At 36.7% G+C, this 20,117-nt stretch overlaps 1 protein-coding gene across 2 annotated transcripts in view; it reads right to left on the reverse strand.

The window, feature by feature from the left end:
* The window catches only part of ANKRD46 (ankyrin repeat domain 46), a 20,819-nt gene continuing 702 nt past the window's right edge, over nt 1-20,117 (reverse strand). For both annotated transcript variants that reach the window (XM_030266505.4, XM_002200225.7), the window contains exons 2-4: nt 7,653-8,000; nt 6,084-6,242; nt 1-2,058 (exon numbers count right to left, since the gene is read on the reverse strand). In XM_030266505.4, the coding sequence (XP_030122365.1) occupies nt 1,842-2,058; nt 6,084-6,242; nt 7,653-7,963 (687 nt within the window). In that variant the 5' untranslated portion in view covers nt 7,964-8,000 and the 3' untranslated portion in view covers nt 1-1,841. The remainder of the gene's footprint in view (nt 2,059-6,083; nt 6,243-7,652; nt 8,001-20,117) is intronic.

Genomic DNA, 20,117 nt, shown 5'->3' on the forward strand with positions numbered 1-20,117 from the left:
TTTACTACATGTATTTATTTGTGGCATTCACCCATACTGAGAATACAATTACAAATTATGCAGATAATACATACTGAAAGACAACATCATTAATCAAGATGCATGATATTATTAACAGAAATGTACTTATTTAGACAAGTAAATGTAATTTAAGTATATGATGAGTTTATATTTATCTGTTCGTGAACAGTGGTATCATAAGTGAAATATTTAGAAAAGGAATATGTTCTCATTTTTTGGTTTTTTTTAAAGATATTTTCTTTTCTGCAGCATTGTGCTGTTAAAAAAGTATTGTGTCATTAAAGTCTTACTTAAGAATTGAGATCAAGATTTATTCAGATGAAATTTAGAATGGGACCCAGCTCCAGTGAAACCTGTATCACACATCAAATCAAAGACAACCCCCTTCATTCAAACCAATAAACAAGAAAGAAAAATATACATGGTACCAGAACAGAACCATGTAGGTTACATTTAAATGTACAATAAATGTTTTATGTTATTTAGCAACAACTGAGGAGAGGCTAATTAAAGGTAATAAAAATTTATTCCTTAGGCTCACAGAATTAACTTTGTTTGGGATTTTCAAGGCAATAGCAAAAGAGAATTAGATGTTTAATCAGCATGGGGAGACAGAATCCACTTTCTTTGAAAACCTCCAACTTACTATGCAATACCTTTCCAGCCTTCATAAAGGAATATCTAATGCATTCATGTCCCTAGGTTATTTACAACAAAGGGTTTCACAGCAAAGTACAGAATGGATCAAGATTTAATTTCATACAATGTTCCTAAATATTAGTATTTTCAACACCTTTATGCTGCATACTCAGAAAATAATTCATAAGCCTGTAGGTTCTGTGTGGAAGCAAGTGAAATGGAAAACAATTCTAGAAAGGAATTCTATTTAATCAAGTTCTCCCCACAAACATGAAAACACAATTACATGGTTCAGTCTGATCCTTATGGGAGGATGAAAAAGTTATCCTCCATGATATATTTCACAATGACCTTACAGAATTACTATATACATGACAGAACACCTAAATCACTTTTTAATTACCCTTACAAAGAAAGGTTTGCTTAGCAACATTTCAAAAAAAAAAGCAAAATTTTCAGCCCAAGTCTTCTTCCAAAGCACAACAAACAGTTTTATTCTACAAATTTTACTTCAGGCAGGTTTTAATAACATTAAATTCATCTGGGGAAGACACACTACATTAACCTAATAAATAAAAGAGTGATCTATACATCAGAGACATAGTAAAACTTGAACTATTACTCATTCTTTTTATAAACTGGCAGATAGGAAACTATGGAGAGGCATTAAAACAACTATGGAGTTGCAGCTTATTACCATCTATATATCAGAAAGTGTTATTACATTATTGAGATTTTTTGAGGAGGACTTCTAAGAGCATCTTTTTTTCCACTGAAGCACTTACAAAAAAATCCAACAATAGATTTTGTTTACAAAAATCCAACAATCCTCTCTTCATAGGAAGAATAAACCAAATGTGGTTCTGTACTAGGATGTAGTTTTCATATGCAGGAATTTAACATTCATAATGAAAGACCTTTTCTAATCACAATATTTTATCAGAGAGGACTATCTTCACATCTTGCTGTGCAAGTCAAGGTAAGTCAGAGGTATCTTAGGAATGCTTTAGAAATAAGTGTTTTACTTGAAATTAATTAATCCCTCTTTCAAAGGGGTTAATACTAAGTACAAAAGGCAAACAGTATATGCAGCTGCCACTGTCTACACCAAGCAAATAATTCCAAGCTCAAAATAAGATTAGATTAGAACAGGAAAAAGGACACTGTACTTTGCATTTGCTTCAGTGCACCAGTTCAGGCTGGTTTTCTACAAAAGGAAGCACCCCACTAACATAATATGCTATTCCAAGGGACAGAAGAGCGATGACAATGATGAGGAGCAGCACCCTCCAGAAGCCCAGGTCTTCCACAAACTCTTGCCATGTTGTGCGGAAACTGGAAAGAACTCCTTCACCTTGCTGTAAGTTTGGATTAAGAAGGGAATGGCTTTCCATTGCACTACAAAGGATTAAAGTTAAAAATACATCAGAGTAAAATAAGGCATCTGTAAGTATGACAGTAATCCCACTAAGGGCATCTGAAACATTCTAGATTAAAAATTAAACCCCCCTACTGATTTATAGCATTGCTTATGCTAAATCAAGACAAATCAGATCAGGAAAACACATCTAATTCTAAACTTATTTTAGCTGAAAGGACATTTTATTAACCCGTGCAAAGAGAATTATATTTGTGTATAACTGCACTGAATTTGCATGCCTGCTACCTAGAAGCCTTCAAAGGTCAGTCCCCATAGTTCCTAGTAGATATGGCTTAGTAAAATATAATGAAGCATAAGTTAAGACCTAAAGGGGCACACATTATTTGTTAATAAAACAAATAATGACTAAAAATAAATTCTGATTAATAAAATGGAAGCTTCAACCAATATTAATTGAGATGCTAAATTCTGCAGTGATCTTTACTACTCTCCTGAACATCTTTGTTACATGTGTCTTCTAAAAAAGCATTAAAAATCACAGAAAACACAAACATTGGACAACAAGAAGTTCAGAAACTTTCTGAACAAGTTGGCATTGCTCTGTTTTCTGCCATATGGTATTCAGTGACTGCTTTGGTGTTTTAGCATTCCACTACCAATCTATCAGGACCCCTTAAATTGTCAGAGTATAAATTAGGGAGTGGATTTCTCACTTCTAATGAAAAACAAATATAAAATATGAGAGAGGCGGTCTTCTTGACAATTGATCACCCTTAGAAAATATGTAAGTTGTCTCAAAATCCTGCACAGTTTCTTTTGTAATTCTCCCAATTTTGCTGGTTTCACAATTGTAATAGGAAACTATCTGTTGCTTATGAAAAATCTCATGAAGAATAGGAAAGCTTTTGCATAGCCTGACTTCACCTAAAGTTTTGGCCATCTGCACAGTTTTACTACTTATTATTGAGTGAAATTACATACATGGGTGTTTACAGGATCAGGCCCTGACAACCACAGAAAGCAAATGGTGGAATCAATCATATATTCAATGATGTCAACAGCAGAATGTGAGCAAAAAAAAAAAAAAATTACTTTCCTCCCTTTTAACTGCTTTCCGTTACCATATTCCTAGATATTTCTTAAAAAAGTAATAATAATTTTTTTTTAAAATCAAGGAATAGTAAATTCCAGGTCAAAACTAATTGTAGAAATGCTGCTATTTTTCATGACAGAAATAAAATGAAAAATGATGTTATCAGAAAAAAGTCTCATTCATGAAGCTCTCTTCTAAGATTACACCATGGGAAAACTTCACACTATTCATATGGCATTTTTTCTCAGGAAGTACAACCACTGAAGAACAATTAGCCTGAACTCCCACAGCTTGCTCAAGTATTGCAGTATCATCTGCACAAGATTTCAGCAATTGCCTATTAAACAGCCTGTATTTTCATTGTTTAAATATTTACCAAGCTGTAAAGCTATTTTAGCTTACCCATAGGTGCAGGATTTAGTAATCTTCCTTGCCTATTATGATTTCCCAAGCAAAAAAAGGGTTTAGTAAAAGATAGCTTTTGTGCAGAATTTCTTACTCAGTAAGTACTAACTAGTTAATACATAAGCACAGAGAGGCTAAATAAAGGGGCAATGCAATTTAAGTGGAAAGGTCACATGCTTGCTCATTAAAAAGGGTACACAGAAAACATTTTTACTATTTTATATTATGACCCAGTAAAAACCAATGCTATTCAAGATATTTTTTCTTATTACAAATTAGAGCCACATAAAAACTAGTAATGCAGCAACATGTCCTCAGAAGAGTTTGTGTCACACAGCCCAGACAGATGTTCTGTGTCCAACAGAGGTGTGAGTTCACATTTAGACACGCCTGTGGCACAGCCACAGGTCCTGCTGGGCTGGACAGGACAGATGTCTGTGTGAGACAGGGACAGAGGGACAGAGGGAGCTCTGCCTCCTGGCAGCAGGGCCATGCCTCACCCGCAGCAGGGCAAAGCAAGCAAAACCAAATTTGACTAGGGAACAGAGCTCTGGCCTCTGAGAGCTTCCCCAGCAGCAGCAACTCTGTGTAACAAGGGGCAGAAAACTGAAGTCAGAGACCGTTTTTAGAAACAGTGTTATTTGTCCATAGGTTCATATGTAATGCAAGAGCTCAGAGGGCAGAGGACAGAAGACATTAATCTAAGTGTCCCTAAAATGTGAAAATAATACAAAGAGGGATAAGTGAAACTGTGGAGGTCTGAAAAGCCAGCTGGTAAAATGATATTGTTTATTTACAAAGCAAACAGCACACAAGCTCATTTTTTATGCTCCTATAGGCAGCTGCTATTTGTTACTTTAAAAATAATGTATTTCAGACATTTTAAACACGTTCCCAAACAAGCTGGGTACTGCACTGTTTATGTCTCTGTGCCTGTCCCCAGGGAGAGCTGCTGGCTTCCTGGCCAAAGCAAACAATATAACATTTATGAAGGTCAAATAACAGAAAGGAAGCTATGTTTGTTAAAGGGACACCATCAAATCAAAAATCAAAATTTAAATGGGGCTGAGCTGTTTGTCCATATGTTTGAATAAGATCAGCCTAAGTGCATTTCTGTGCATCAAGAAACTTTCAGTAGAAGTTAGTGAAGATTGAAAGATAATATGCACTAATTCTTTCAATGTATAACCACGTAATTTTGAGAATAAAATTAATTTTCTATTTTACAGCTTAAAACAGTCTCTCTGACAGGTAGGGTCATCTGATGTATAAGAAAGAACTTCATGGGAATATTGGGTATTATTTCTGAAGTTTTGCTGGCTTCACCTTTTCCGTTTACTCAGCTTAGCTCTAACTCCATCTATACAGCTGCTTTTCTGTTCAGAGTACAGCCTGTCTACATTTTCACATAAACCAAGCAACAGTTATATGACAAAACTCCCTGTCTTTTGTGAGATAATGTTCCAGCAGTCATAGTTCATGGTCCTCATTAGACAATATAAAAAAAGCCACAATTTTTTTAATACCCAATTATGGGTAAACAGCATAATAAGACATACTAGAGAGCAGAATTGCTTTATACAACAGGACTGACAGCTTTGTTTACCTAGTGAAAATGTCTTGTTTCATGCTTTGTAGGACTTCACTGCATTTTTCAGGATAGTATTTACTCCTAATGCACCAAGTTCTCCTTGTATGTTTGTTTTCTGCTGAGAAACTTTTATTTTATGACATACAGATTCCAGTAGTTACAGTTGCATTTTTTTGCTACAGAATCACAATTTATTACTACTGATCTCCTCTCCCTTGTAACTGTAGGTTTTTGTCTGTGCCATCCCAATTTTCCTCAAGGTTGTCTGTATCTCATTTCTTGGTATCACAAACATGTTTCTGTTTTTTTATTTAAGAAAATTCTAAGTAAGCACAGTCCTAGAACCAGGCTTTTAGGAATTCATTACTAACTTCCCTCTAACCCAACACTTTCCCTGAAATGGTCAGCAATTTTCTTGAAATCCTCAGTTCTTCATTAACTATCTCTTTAGCCACCATAAAATTCTTATTCTCCATCTTTTCCAGGACTGCTAGCAATAGAAATTTTAGATATGACACCATATAAAATCCTTTATTCAAGTTCAGATGGATGAAAAGTCTCCCACCGTTTTTTTTTTGGCATAGAAAATTATCAAAAGGATGTCAGATTAGCCTGTGATACTGCCATGTTGCATTTCACACTGTTTCCACTTGGCTTTGTGGTAGGGGGTAGAATATTTGTGTTTGGTACTCTGAATGGAAAATTGGTAATTATTTTTTTAAAATTTTATTATAAAATTAAAATCTCAAAAAAATAGAAGTTCATTTTTTTCTTACACTGGATCTGTTTAAAGAGATTTTTTCCAAAACTTAACAATCAATTTAGATTTTGTTTGGTCATGTCAGGCCAAATTTGATATTATCTGTTTTGAGGAATAAACAATCAAGTCAATCCCAAAAATCTAAAGCCATAAACATCATTTCTCCTGGTAGTTATTTTTGTTTGGTAAATACCTTTCGCTTTCAGCTGTTTGCATTGTCTCCAGCTTTGAGTGAGCTCCTCTGTTAAATCCTTTCACCTCTTGCTCCTCTAAAGATTCCAGCAGTCTAATCACATCTTTATTCACACCCCTTCGTTTGGCAAGAACAAGTGGTGTTGCACCTTGGTGATTGCTAAAACAAGCCCATAAAAAGACATAAGAAAATTCTAACACAGAAATGTTGTAATAAGTCAACTCAGCATAACATATTACAATTTAGTAAGTCCTCAGAACTATTTTCTGTTTTATCAGACAGTAATAAATTCCAATCTATTCAAGTTACAGCACAATTAGTTTTGAAGAAAATCAGTATATTTATGTTTGAAATTGCACAACTCTCTTCCCCCTCTAATAAAATCAAAATTCTTAGAACTCTAATCTAATTGGAATCTTGGAATCTCGGGGTGTTACAGGGAAAAAAAAAAAAAAAAAAAAAAAAAAAAAAAACCCACCAAAAAAAAACAACAACAAAAAAACCAAAAAAACCCAAACAAACAAACAAACAAACAAAAAAAAAAAAACAAAAAAAAAACAACCCAAAAAACAACCCAACAGAAGATTTATGGCAATGTTCAAGTTTAAGCTTAATTTCAAGAAAGAATTGTGCAATCTGGCTCCTAATAGTTCCTTTTCCATGAGGGTATTAGGACATGAGGCAGAAATGAAATAAAATACAGATGGTCCCTCTGCTGCTATTAAAATAATATTGAATATGTCCAGAACTGCCTTTAGACCAGGACTTTCCACCAGAGCTGTTTGAAATGAGGGGAAAAAGTCCCAACCCACAACCCATAAATAATGTGGTCTACCAATAACTAGTTTTGCTGAGTTGAAAACACTAATGAGGGACAGGTGAAAAAGGGACAGATTTAAAAACTCAAAGGTTTTGACATTACTCCTGGCGTTTGCACACATTGTGAATATGCAGAAAGTTCCACAAACAAAGTAATTCAGCACAGGAATGAAACAGCTAGTTATTTTGCAGCTTGAGAGCTTCCATCTGAGCACTGGCATCTGACAGCTGCTGGAAGCCAGAAGGAAAGAATATACAATATTCTGAGTCACAGACTTTGAGGGAGGGCAAAAACACTGAAAGGAAGCATTGTTACCAGAGGAGTATGGGAATGAACTGACACACACATACACTGTATTTTCTTTGTCTTATATAGTACAACAATAGAAAATGGGGTGGAGAAATTCTTTTAAAGTAGTCAATGTGTTTTTTAATTTGGTGCCAACCACCCACACCTGTCTGTCTGGCCAAACCAGGGCAGCAATGTCACCAATGAGGCAGAATTAGATACAGCAGCTCACACCAGCAGCAGCTATTTACATTTGCTTTGCTTGTTGCACAGACTAGCAGAAGTGGCCTCTGTTTTCCTGACTTTTATTTTGGTTTTTTTTTTTTTTTTTAATTAAGTGGTATCTTTGTAAAGTAGAACTGCATCAAATACAGCATTTCAGCAACAGCAGATTTACATGCAAGGCTCTGGTGACAAAAGACTAATATATTACAAAATACGTACTGTAAAAAGTGACTTACCAAATATCAATTTTAAGTCCATTAGAAACTAGGAACTGGATGGTATCAACGTGCCCACACAGGTGAAGGGCTGTGTTACCCTGGTAATCAGTGGCTAGCAGGTCAGCACCAAATTTATGCAAGAGTTGACAGATGTCTACATTTCCTCTGGCTGCAGCCAGGTGAAGGCCAGTTCGGCCTCGGCTGTCACGAATATTTGGGTCAAAACCACTCTCTAGGAGTCGTTTGGAATAGTTAAAATCTCCATCAATACAAGCCTGCAGCAGTGGCACGTTTGTCTGGGAGGAGTCGTTCACAAAAACGTAGGACATTGCTCTGACTCTCTCAGGTCAGGAGGAGGTGACCAACCTGCAAGTAAAAGAGTGAAGAAATGATGGCGAAACCAGGCAAATAAACACTCAGCTAATATTCACTAGACTGCTCAGGTTCCCAAACAAGAATGCAAACTAGCTTATAGGTCAACTCTGAAATCTTCCAGTCATACACATTGTGTGCTGCATTCCCTTCTGGTAGAAAGGAAAGAGCTCACACCTCTGGAAAGAGAAGCAAAGCTTTGCTATGAGAGAAAACTGGTAAGATCTCTGCCACAGATTCCTGAAAGGTGATTAGTTTTCACCCTAGTAAGGAATCACATGTAGTAGTATTGATATAAAAGGGCAAAACAACCCCCAGACTGGAACAGAAATGAAGAACCTTTCATAAATGGGGAAACTCTAAGCAATTCAGTCCACAGGTACAGTCACACTAACTGCAATTTTTACCAGTTACAAGCAAAGCTGACCTAATGGACTTTCACCCTCTGTATTTAAACTTCAATCCACAAAGTACAGTACAGCTAAAAATGCTTAATAAAAATACAGATTTCTTCATTCTGCAATAAATGTATTTTTCAATAGTCTTTGAGAACATTATTTTTACAGTGTCAGAGTTACACAAACCATAGAACAAACAAGAACAGCAATACAGAACACAGAAAACTGAAGTATTAGGTGAAATTGCCCACTGAAAACTGGAAGTGGGTGCGAGGAAGACAATGGTAAAATCAGAGCTAGTGAGTTTGAGTAGAACCTCAACAAGGAGAAACACAAATGTAGTTTCTCTAGCAGAAAGGATTAAGTCCTTTTCTGTATCAGGACATAAAAGAGGAAGATAAATGTTTCACCATGGATTACTTGGTATAGAACATTTTATGAACTATGATTTCAGTTTTGCAGAAGAATATTTTAAGGGTGAGTCAAGTCAGGAAGGTATGATGACGCTGTCATCAGGACAGGTACAGGACACAGAAAAGATTACTTGAAAACAATAAGGAAAAAGAGAATGATTTAGCAAGAGCATGGTAGAATGTTCATGAGGCAATTTGAGGAAGCAATGAAAACATGTAGAAGACTGGACAACAGTCCTCTTTTTGTACTGCCTCAGAGAGGTGGTAAAAAAATCACATAAATAAGTAAAATTCCTATAAAAGAAATCTCAATAGACACATTACAAAGTTAAAGAGATAGGAGGGAAACATGATTTTACTAGATAACCTTGGAATAGAAAGTAAACTGAAACATTACTTGAAACACTATTTTTCACTTCCCCAGGGGTTCTATTCTGGGCTCATGGTATAGAAGTGTTCTGATTAACTATCTGAATCTCTTATTAAAACTGCTATACACAGATTTAAATTTTCTCATCTATATAAGGTATCCTTCCACACCAGTGCACTCTTCAGCCAGGAGAATGGAAACATGGCCAGTAGCCAAAGAATTCAATTAAAAACCTCTCCTTTTATGAGAGTTCATAATGTCTATATTTTATAGCTTTTTCCCCATGCTTTAGATCAAATTCAAGATCAAAGTACCTCTAGAAGTAATTTCAAAATGTTTACACACTGGTCTAAATAACACCTCTAGCACTGGGGGCTGCTGAGTTTAATAAATCATGTTTAAACTTCACTAGGCTGTGTTTCCTATCTGGACAAATTCTGCTAAATATATCAACACTTCTCTAGTTTTCCAGTGCAGGAATGCACAATGTTTTTTTCTTTACTGGATGCCGAAGACAAAGAGGTAGAAATAAATTCTATGTCTCAGTATCTGTATAAGGAATGATTCTAAGCAGAATACATTCCTCTAGGCTGCAAGCATGTTTTTAAACACGTGATAGTACATCACTGGCTCAAGAACTCTTTTCCACAACCATCTCCAATAGCAAGTGGCTGGTTCACTGATACACCATAAAACTTAGTGCGAGACAAGAGTCAGAGGGCCCTGATAGCCTCCTTATAACCCTTTACAAAAAGAAAGGAAAATGTAATTACTCGAGTTTTCAGTGAATATGTTACAACCCCCTGGATGCTACAAAGCTATGATCCCTAGCTGACAGCAATTTCAATTTTCTTGCCCATTTTCCACCCAAATCATGAATGATATGAGGATTTTTCTTCCACTCTGCTTGTCCAGTCTTCAATGAGAAAAATAATGGGCCCAGCTTCTCTGCGATGTGATTGTGACCTTTATATTCTTCACTAAATCTTCCCTAAAGCAAGATCATAAATCATTTTAAAACCTCCAATTATCAGCCATAGAAGCAGCATATCAATACCACAAACCCCTACGTGCACTTGACAAAAAGTAGTTTGCTTGTAAAATAATGCTTCAGTGTTTAAACCTGCTTAATAAAACAAGGCCTAACATAAATCAACATGAGAATATTGTACTGGAAGAAACTTAGGCTATTTGAGAAACAGCATGGCACACTCTATTAAATAAAAGCTAATGTCTGTATTTTCATACCAGACGTGTATGTCTGGTAAAGCCTTACAGAATTCCCCAACTGTGATGAAATATTAGCTAATAATACCTAGGAAAAAAGCCACCTCCTTATCTTCTCAGAAAAGGAAGCACACATACTAGCAGTTAACAGAAAGGGTAACTGGAAGTCAATCTGATTCAGAATTTATTATCAGTAAAATCTTCTAGAACTGATCACTCATGTGTAGAAGTAAAACCTTAGTATTTCACAGTAAGGAAGAGACAAAGATGAGGTAAATCCTTCTTCCCAATACTTCAAGATTGTGGACTAAGCAAATGTATTCACAAAAAAAATATCTGGACCATCTGGTTTGATTTATCTTTGTGATTGAAAATATTTTTTTCTACTAACACAATTCTATTTCACATATGGCTAGCTAACCTATGCCAAATACAAGCTGTACACAAAGCTGAACTATGCACCATCTTTAAAATGTCAGTCCCCAAACAGCCTGTTCTTGCCTCAAAATTAACCCAACCTAGCAAAATTTCTTGTGTAAGAAAACTCATTAAAAAATCACAAGTAAAATTAATTAGGTATTTTTCATTAAACAAATGGTGGTTACATTTCTGCCCACAGTATCAAAAAGCTTATTACTTCAATGACTATCTAATACAATAGACTTAGGAGCAAAATTTAGAAACAAAACAGCATTAGCCAAATTGAATCAGGTAACAACTCTGAACCTGTCCAGAAGCTGGTATCCTACCAAGTAAGTACTGATTTCATAGGTACCAATTGGGAGAAATGGACTTGCATTAGTAACAAGACACAAAATATTGCAAAATGACCATCTTGAACATCCCAAAAAATTACTACTACGACTTAAGTAAATCTGTTTTTTTAAAAACAGAAGTAAATGACTGCTCGTAAAAATGCATCACTATCTACTGAAAATATATCTGTTAAATAATATTTTTGTTTAAAAAAAAGGTTTGCTTTTAATAACTTGGTACTTTGACAGAAAATTAGTTTTGTGAAAAAAAGTAAATTCTAAGACATCCTCCCAAGCTAGAAGGATTCCCATTAGAAAGGTATAGAATGAATTTTCCCTAGATTTATACATTTATTTAGCCTCAACAAAGTGTAATCCTTAATTAATAACTTTAGAAATTATGCTGTAAGCCTCTTCAATTATACATGTAGTACAGGATAAGAAAATTTAACCAAGCTGTTCTGTTTTCAAAAGGAATCACTTATATTAAGTGATTCTGTAAAAATAATTTATTTACTAGGAGCCAGCTGTGTCTCAGTATAGTGTGTACAATGGTAACTCATTGTCACACACCGATCTGTTGCAGGACATGTTCTCATCTGCAGAAGCTAGGAGTGATCTTGAAAAATTCAAACCACAGAACTAAATGCAAGTTCTTTCACTTCTTAAACTAGTCCTAAAATTAGTGTTAACTGTACACACCTTTATTTTACAGGAAATATATGCTGTTGTCTCTGCTTTCTTATTAAGTTCAACAGCTACCAAATAGCCCCAGGAACAAGAGAGAACAGCTCCACATGAGAAACACAGTCACTCAGGGGACCCATCCCTACACTACAAAAGTATTAATGAACCTACCAAATTGGGATTAATCATCAGTCACTGCTCCATAGGACATACCAGTTCTGCAAAACTATAGTTTTCCCTACTACATTCATGAAAACTGAACTAACTGCCCCTATTTTAAAACAACACATCAGTTCCACAGAACAGTATCAGATTGCTCCATCCTTGAGACTTCTCAGTATTAATACAAACTCTGACATCTAGAATGTAGGCATCAGTAAGATTACCACTAGGGAAACTGCCACCACCAAGAAATGGAAACTAAAACAAATCCACGAAATAGTAACCTACTGTGCCAGCAAACACATGATATGCCTTCCTCACAAAATTTGCATTTGTCAACTCCCTGGTGGTAAACAGCATCCTCTTTCTGTAATGCACTTTGAGAGCACTTTCAGTGGCAATGGCTTGCAGAGCTTTTCCTCTTCATTATTTAAGTGAATGAAAAACACTCCAGTACTTTGCTTAAAATGCTGAGGAAGAAATTCCTTGCTAAGTTTTCATGAACACATGTATTGGTGTGTAAGTTACTGAGAAGTCATTTAACTGAATAAATCTTATGTTTAGTAAAAAATTTTATGATCAGCTCATTTCCATTTAGGAAAGATCCCCAGTATGTACATCACAATACACTTACGTTCTGTATTTTCTATTAGAAATCGTTATATTTTCAGTACAACTGGAACAGTTTTATGGCTCCACCAATATAGAACTGCTGCTAAAAGCAGCACTCCAGATTTTCAGCTACAGATGCCTGTTCTACACACTGCTATATTTTGCAGATTTTCCGTTTCTAACTAGCTATTTTTTCAACAGTTCCTGGATTTGAGGTATCACAGCAGGTTTGTAACACCTACATGCCCTCTCATGTCCCTAGTCAGCCACATGGGTAGATGCCAACAGATTAATTTATTTATGCCATTTGTTTCCAATCATTCCCATTCCCTTATGCAGACGTGAGACATCCAGGTATGATCTCTTGATGTCAGGACCATCCTGTAAATAGAAACTCTGGGGCACTGCATATACAAAGGGCCTTAGAAGTACAGGCTACAAAGTGCTTTATGAAGAAGTTTTAACAACTATTGCTGCTCTTATGGATCAGCAGATGATGGCTTTGGGAAACAGGGAGCTTTGCTTATTATTGCCTAGTATGTCAAAACTACAAGATAAAAAAATATACAAGGCCTCAAATGCCAATGCAGGGATGAAGGATGCCTCCCCAGACAAAATAGTATAAGCTTTGCGTACTGAGGTACACAAAACAAGGGAAAAATAAGAAAGAGATAATTCATTTAAAATGCCTTTATTATCAAGCAGATTTACAAACATTTTACCCTCGCTAAACTTAACTGGTAATTCAGTTGCATTACATGATTGAGCACATTTAACTTCTATCAAATATACAGCTAAGTATTTTTGAACACTGCTCATCTTTCATCTTCTGTACAAGAACTATTGAGGAAAAAAGGCAATTTACAGTTTTTTCAAATAATCTGTAAATTTAATTCCCCCACAATTGGCTCAATTAAACCAGTATATAGCTACACTACTTCTCTGATCATTGTGGCCAGTTCGAATACATCTGTTTTTATATAAAGTTATTGAATCATATCGGTCATAATTATCAACATCTTCACAAAGCTTTACCTGAATTCCTTTTTTGTTTCTGCTGGGAACACATAGGGTATATGCTGGTCAAGAAAATATTAAAGGTTACTACATATTGTTTTGTTGTTGGTTTAATTGTCTGGTTTTTAAGAGAGTAGAGAGAATTTGTCCCACCCTTAATTAAGTGTCTGTGTTTAAATTTGCTGCAGACTCGGAGCAGTGTTCTGTTAAAGCCACTGACGGGGCTATCTGCGGCTGGCAGGAGGCTGCCGAGTCAGGAACAGCAGTGGAGTCTGGACGCACACTGCCACCACGTGGACTGCCGAATTCCTGTCCGACTGCAGGGACGCACACAATCACGGAATGCTTTGAGGTGGGAGAGACCTAAAAGGGTCATCTGGTCCAAGCCCCTTGCCATGGACAGGGACACCTCAAACACCACTAGACCACGCTGCCCAAACCCCATCCAGCTTGGCCTTGAACACTTCCAGAGATGGGGCATACATGGCTTCTCTGGGCAACTTGTTCCAGTTTTTCTTTGCCCTCACAGGAAAGAATTTCGTCCTTATATCCAATCTAAACCTTCACTCTGTCAGTTTAGAGCCATTCCCACTTGCCTATCATTTCATGTCCCTGCAAAAAGCCCCTCTTCAGATTTCTTGTAGGTTCCCTTTAGATACTGGTGCAGTGTGTAAGCCCAGACTCACAAAGACCACTTTTTCTACATTTGTGGTATTTTCTATCTTTCTAGGAAGGAAATTATGAAAGGCCTGAAAATAAGGTTTTATAAAACTTTATTAAAAGGATTCTGAAATCCAAACTGCTATTTCTCTGCAGTATAAACAGCATTCTCATTTAATCTTTGATCCTCTGTTAGTGAAATGAGGACGTAGGTATGTTGCTTGAGTTCTGAAACCAAAGGTATTTAATTTTTAAAAAGTATGCATTTATGCCTGTTTCTTGAAAAACACCCAAAACTAAATCCAAAACACCTCCACACAAAAAAACCCAGTCCTTACCTAGACAAACAGTAAGTCTGAGATGACATATTTACTAACATGGGGAAAAACTTTGTGTCTAGGAGTAATCATCAGAAATAAGAACTTAATAAAAGCAATAAAGCAAACTAAGAACCTGTCATCAAATGACTTGCTATACAGTTAATATTTTCTTACTTTTTTCCCTTATAATATATAAAATAACTTGTATGTCCTTAGTTATGCATAACCTTGATGACATGGCCTTAGTGTGCAACATCAAATCTGGTTTAGTGGCTAGTGAATAGAAGCAAGTCACTTTTAAAAGCAGATTCTCTTAAATTTGTGAGCAGTTTATATATAACTGTATGCTTGACTTCACCTTTGAAAAAATATCTTGCCCTGCTTGTTCATTGAAGTTCATTTTTATACCAACGATGTATTTATATCAATGTACCAATGATAAGATAACTAACACTGTCAAACACCCAACTCTTACAAGTGCTGGATACACATATTTCTGTTCAGAATTTTCATGTTCACACAGTAAATCACTAAATCAGTTTATCAAAGACAAACAGTAAATTGATAAATCAACTCTTTCAAATATTTTAAATATCAACACAGCATGACTTTAAAAACTTAACTGTATCACGGTGGTCATGTTATGTGACACAGTAAGATGAAATGGCAACACTATTAAGGTTTTATGTCTAACTAGTATATACATGGTGATAATACTTTTGCATAAATAGTTGCTTCACCATGCTTAGACTCAAAAAATTTCTCCACGTAGGCACACATGTAGTAGTACTAGTGACTGCCCAACTTCAGTCTAAAGGGACTGAAGAGAGTAAATCAGAAGCCTAAGCATTCCCAGGGCAACAGGCAAGTCTGAGGAGAATCAGACAGGTCAACTTCAAGCTCCTGATCTACGCAGGGGCTGGAACTGACCACAAATGCAATGAAAGACAATTGATAAGAACCTGAGAGTGAGGTAGCTCAACTGATGTTTACCAATTGCATCAATTTATCCTGCTGAGCCTGAGAACAAAAGACATCACATATACAGGGGAAACTTCTACCTTTAGAATAGCAGTAACTCGTCTGTAAAAGACTCAGTCAATATTCAACATGAAACCCGGTGTCTAGTCAATGAGCAGCAATACCCATGTTTCTTTAGAGAGGTTTGACAAGCTCTATTTAAGGAAGGATGAAGAGAAACTGTGAAAAAAAGTCCACATCAATTATTAGTTTTGTGGAAAAAGAGCCCACATAAAAGTAGCCACAGCAGATCACAACAAATATCCTTTTAGGCCTAGTATAATTTTTGAAATGGCGACAAAAAGCAGAGACCAGAAAGAACACAGAATAGGGCAAGCATATATACTATTGCTTTTTCTATTTAAAGTGGGTGGGGTTTTTACATATTTGGCTCTGCCTCCACTTCTGAATCTGCTCTTTCTCCTCTTCAACACTAATACTTCTAATACCCACAAGATACTCTGGTAAGTTCTCCAACTCAGTTCTCATGAAGAACAACATGTTTTGATCTTGATGAATCAGGGGCTTGGTAGCTTCCCTTGTGGACCCCCAACTCTCCTGCAGGAAGGACAGACTGTGCACCTCTGCCCATTCTTTTCTAGCCACTCATTCTACAGGCCTTCATCACAGCCTCCTCAGACATTCCTTTCCAGGATGAATTTTGAAGTCCAGCTTTCTTGGTCATTCCTCATTGGGAAGGGGGTTTGTGTCTATGACCATTCTTGTTTTGTTTCTCTGAATCTCACTCATTGTTATTCTGTTCTGTGAGCAGGCAGACAGAGTAGATGTTTGGGGTGAACCATAGATTAACAAGTGTCAGGACAAAATTCTTTGCATTGTTTTTTACTGGCTTCTCAGAAATATTCACTGTTTGTTTTACCTTTTTCACTGCTGCTTAACACTGTTGTTACATTTTCATGGGACCATTCATCAAAACTACAAGATACTACTCATTACTGTGAGCCCAGTATTTCATATGGGAAGTTAGGATTCTCTTTACGCTATCTGAATCCCTGTACTTACACTGAACTCATGTGCCAGTATGCTGCATTATCCAGTTACTCAGTTTTACAGGGTTCTTTTGCAGCTTTTCATAGCTGACCCTATCTTTATAACCCATGTCCTGGCAAACACTATCACCTTGTTGCTTACTGCCTTTTCTAGGCTGTACATGCAAATTCTAACAGTTCAGAAGCCAGAACTGAACTATGAAGAACTAAAATTATTCCAGTCTTACTGATCATAAGTTGACTAAACCAGGCTGATCCAGCTCACCCAGTGCTCTGCTTTCAAGAGCAGCCATCAGAGATCCTCCATTGGGAGAGCACATGAACCGGGCTGCTTCCTGCAGTCCATTCTCCAGACACACCCAGCAGCCACAACAGTACACTGTGGACTCCCCTGAGCAGCTCTTTTATCAGCCCCTCAACAGACTTTTTGTCTATTTTCTAACCCCTTCTTGAATTTGCTCACACTACCACCACAGTGCCCCTGTCATGCTTCCCTGTATCCATCTGAAACTACCTCCCAACAGCCCCAGCATGCAACTCCCATTTCAGTGCCTCAACACCGGATGAATAACTCTCACTTTACTCACTGCCTTCATTGCATAACCCTGGTCATGCCCCAGCAATATCCTCCGTGAACAATCTTGACTTTTCAGTCTTTCCTCTTAAGGAAGTTGATCCCCTTGTTCCTTTCGGATGCCCTTCCCTGTCCCACTGTGTCCTTCTTCCAATGCAGAGACTGGAACCACACAAACTACCCCAGATGTGCGTGCACCAGCCACAGCAGCAAAATGGTGCCCTCTGTCTTCTTCTCACTATCTCTCCGAGGACAGTCACCATTTTCCTGGCTCTCTGGCTGCAATAGCACACTGAGCTTAGGTTTCCAGGGAACATTCAATGGTAACTCCAAGCACTTTCTCTTGATTGGTGGCTGCCAGTCTCGAGTTCACCACCATGTGAGCATGGTTTAGATTATTTTACCCAAGTCATCAACTTACTTTGTGTACACTGAAGCTCATGTGCCACCTTTCTGCCTCCTTCGTTTTTTTTGCAATTTCCTTTTGCCTTCTTTATAATTATTCAACCCAACCAAATGTCTTTGGTACTATATGCATCCATTCTCCTGAAAATCCTTTAATGCTTCCTGAAGATCCACAACACCTATATCTACAACCCTACTCAGTAACCCCGAGTAAAAGCTGATGAGTCTTGGATGTAGCAAAACTCTGAAGATGTAGCCATTCTCAGAGAGAACCAGCCCCTAAGGTACTAACACATAACACGGACAGGCATATTCTTCTTTGGATAAAAAACTCCAAGGTGAAGAAGACTCACAAGCATTTTACACCACCCATGGGAAACTCATATACCCCAAGGCATTGCTGATATTGTCCTGCTGCCCTTTTTCTGTCACCATCCACTACTGCTGGTCAGACACTCTAAGAGGTCTTGAGCATGCTGAAGATTATCATCAATGAGCATTACAGGATTTATGCCTTTGAGTTTATATTATAAAATTCAGCTGATGTATGTAGCTGCATTACTTGGATGTCAGAAATTTGCTGATTGACGAAACTGGTGTTTAAGCAGCTCTGTTCCACTCAGCCAATCAAATTGTACTGATAAAGTAAAAGAAAAAATGCCACTTGGAAAAGTGGTGCTGATACATGAATGAAAGCTAGAATCTAAGTCCTGTAAGTACAGACAAGGCTGCAGTGAGGGACACTCTATAAATTTCCCACAGGACTGCACAAGATAAAACCTTTTTTTCCACATATTTAGTAAGTATCATCTTTAAATAGCAAAGTAAACCACAACAAAACTGACCATTTCGGTATCTGTGCTCTTGACTTACAAACACAATAAACACTCACAATGGAAATTTGGTGGAACAAGCCCATGCACTCAAGACAGGCCTGTTGCCTACTCTAACAGCATTCTATGGGCGGTCTCTCTAGAAAGCTCAATGTTTCAGGGATCATATAGTTTACATAACATGTATAAACCAATACAAGTATAAACCAATATTCTAAAATATCTTATGTGCTTATTAACTTATCTGCTCTGGAAGAGGAACATCCACAACTTCAGATCATGTGGGGAGATATGAACTGACAGACTGACCAAAAGAAAAAAGTGGCAGCCCTCAAAATTCCAGCATACCCAAATCCCTAGAAGTGCCTCTAGTAGTAGTTCACTCCTTGGACAACCAAGTAATGCAGATCCTGAGCTGCAGACGGACTTCAAGGCCACATGTGCTCAAACATTAAGTTCAAAAGAATGTGAGGTGAGATAACACAATTAACTTAAAGCATTGCTTCAAATCCCTCACTCTTGCTGATGAGACAACTTTAACTAAAGGACACCAAAACCTGCAGAGAGGAAATGTGTCACTGATTACAGATCAGAACTGTATTATAGAGTCCCCTCTTGCAAACTCACACAGCTCTGGTAAAAAGACAGCAGATGCACACACTACACTTCAACCTTCAACTCATCTCAGCTTACTTGTCATACCTTTTCCTTGACACAAAAAAGCCAGCAATTAGCCATTGTCATTTCCTGATTGTCACCAACTCTACTGTTCAGACTACAAACATTACTATAAAGATTTTTCTTCTAGAAAACAATTTAACAAATTCTTGCTGATAACCTATTTCACAAACAAGCAAAAAAGAAAAAAATGATCTATAGTCTACAGCTAACACTAAACTTAGACTTCTGCTGCAGCAAACAAAAATAATATTTTTACAAATTAGTCACATTCTATCTAGTAAGTGTTCTGTTTTTGCTCTTCCTTGATTTTTTTGAAGGCTGGTCCTGAATATCAGTGCTCTCCAGTGGTTAGAAATTTTCATATATTATTAACGTCAAAATCTATGTTAAATTATTCATGTATTAACATGATCATTTAGCTCAATTTATTTCCCTCACAGTGCTTACCTTGGTGGTTAAACAGAAAGCAAAATTACAATTATTCTGCAAAATTAAAAAAAGCCAAATGCCTCTTCCAACAGACTTTTAATTTCCCTACTTGACCTCAGCATATCTTCCTGTTTCTGTTCCAGTTGTTTTTTTGAGAATGATTAAAACATTATACAAAGAATTCTAGAGTTCTGTTAATGGATAATAGTGACTCCTTTAACTGGATCACTGTAGTAAGCATTTACTTTTTCTGCAGTTCAATATCTTGTAACTACCTAACATTCTTTGGTTTTGTGTTGCTTTCAACTGGTAAGAATTTCTTCTACAATTTTTTTGCTTGCAAGGTTACAACTCTAAACCCTCATTCTTTAAATTATTATTAAACTTATTTCATACCCTAGTTCTCAGGATTACCCAATTTTTTCTGTATAACCCTCTTCCATAATTGTCAGTGCCTCCCAACTCCCCATCACTATCAAATTAAGACGGTAAAGGTTTAATTGCTACATCAAGACCTCTATTAAATATTTAATAAGAT

The sequence above is a fragment of the Taeniopygia guttata genome, chromosome 2 (assembly GCF_048771995.1).
Source record: "Taeniopygia guttata chromosome 2, bTaeGut7.mat, whole genome shotgun sequence".
Taxonomy (NCBI): Eukaryota; Metazoa; Chordata; class Aves; order Passeriformes; family Estrildidae; genus Taeniopygia; species Taeniopygia guttata.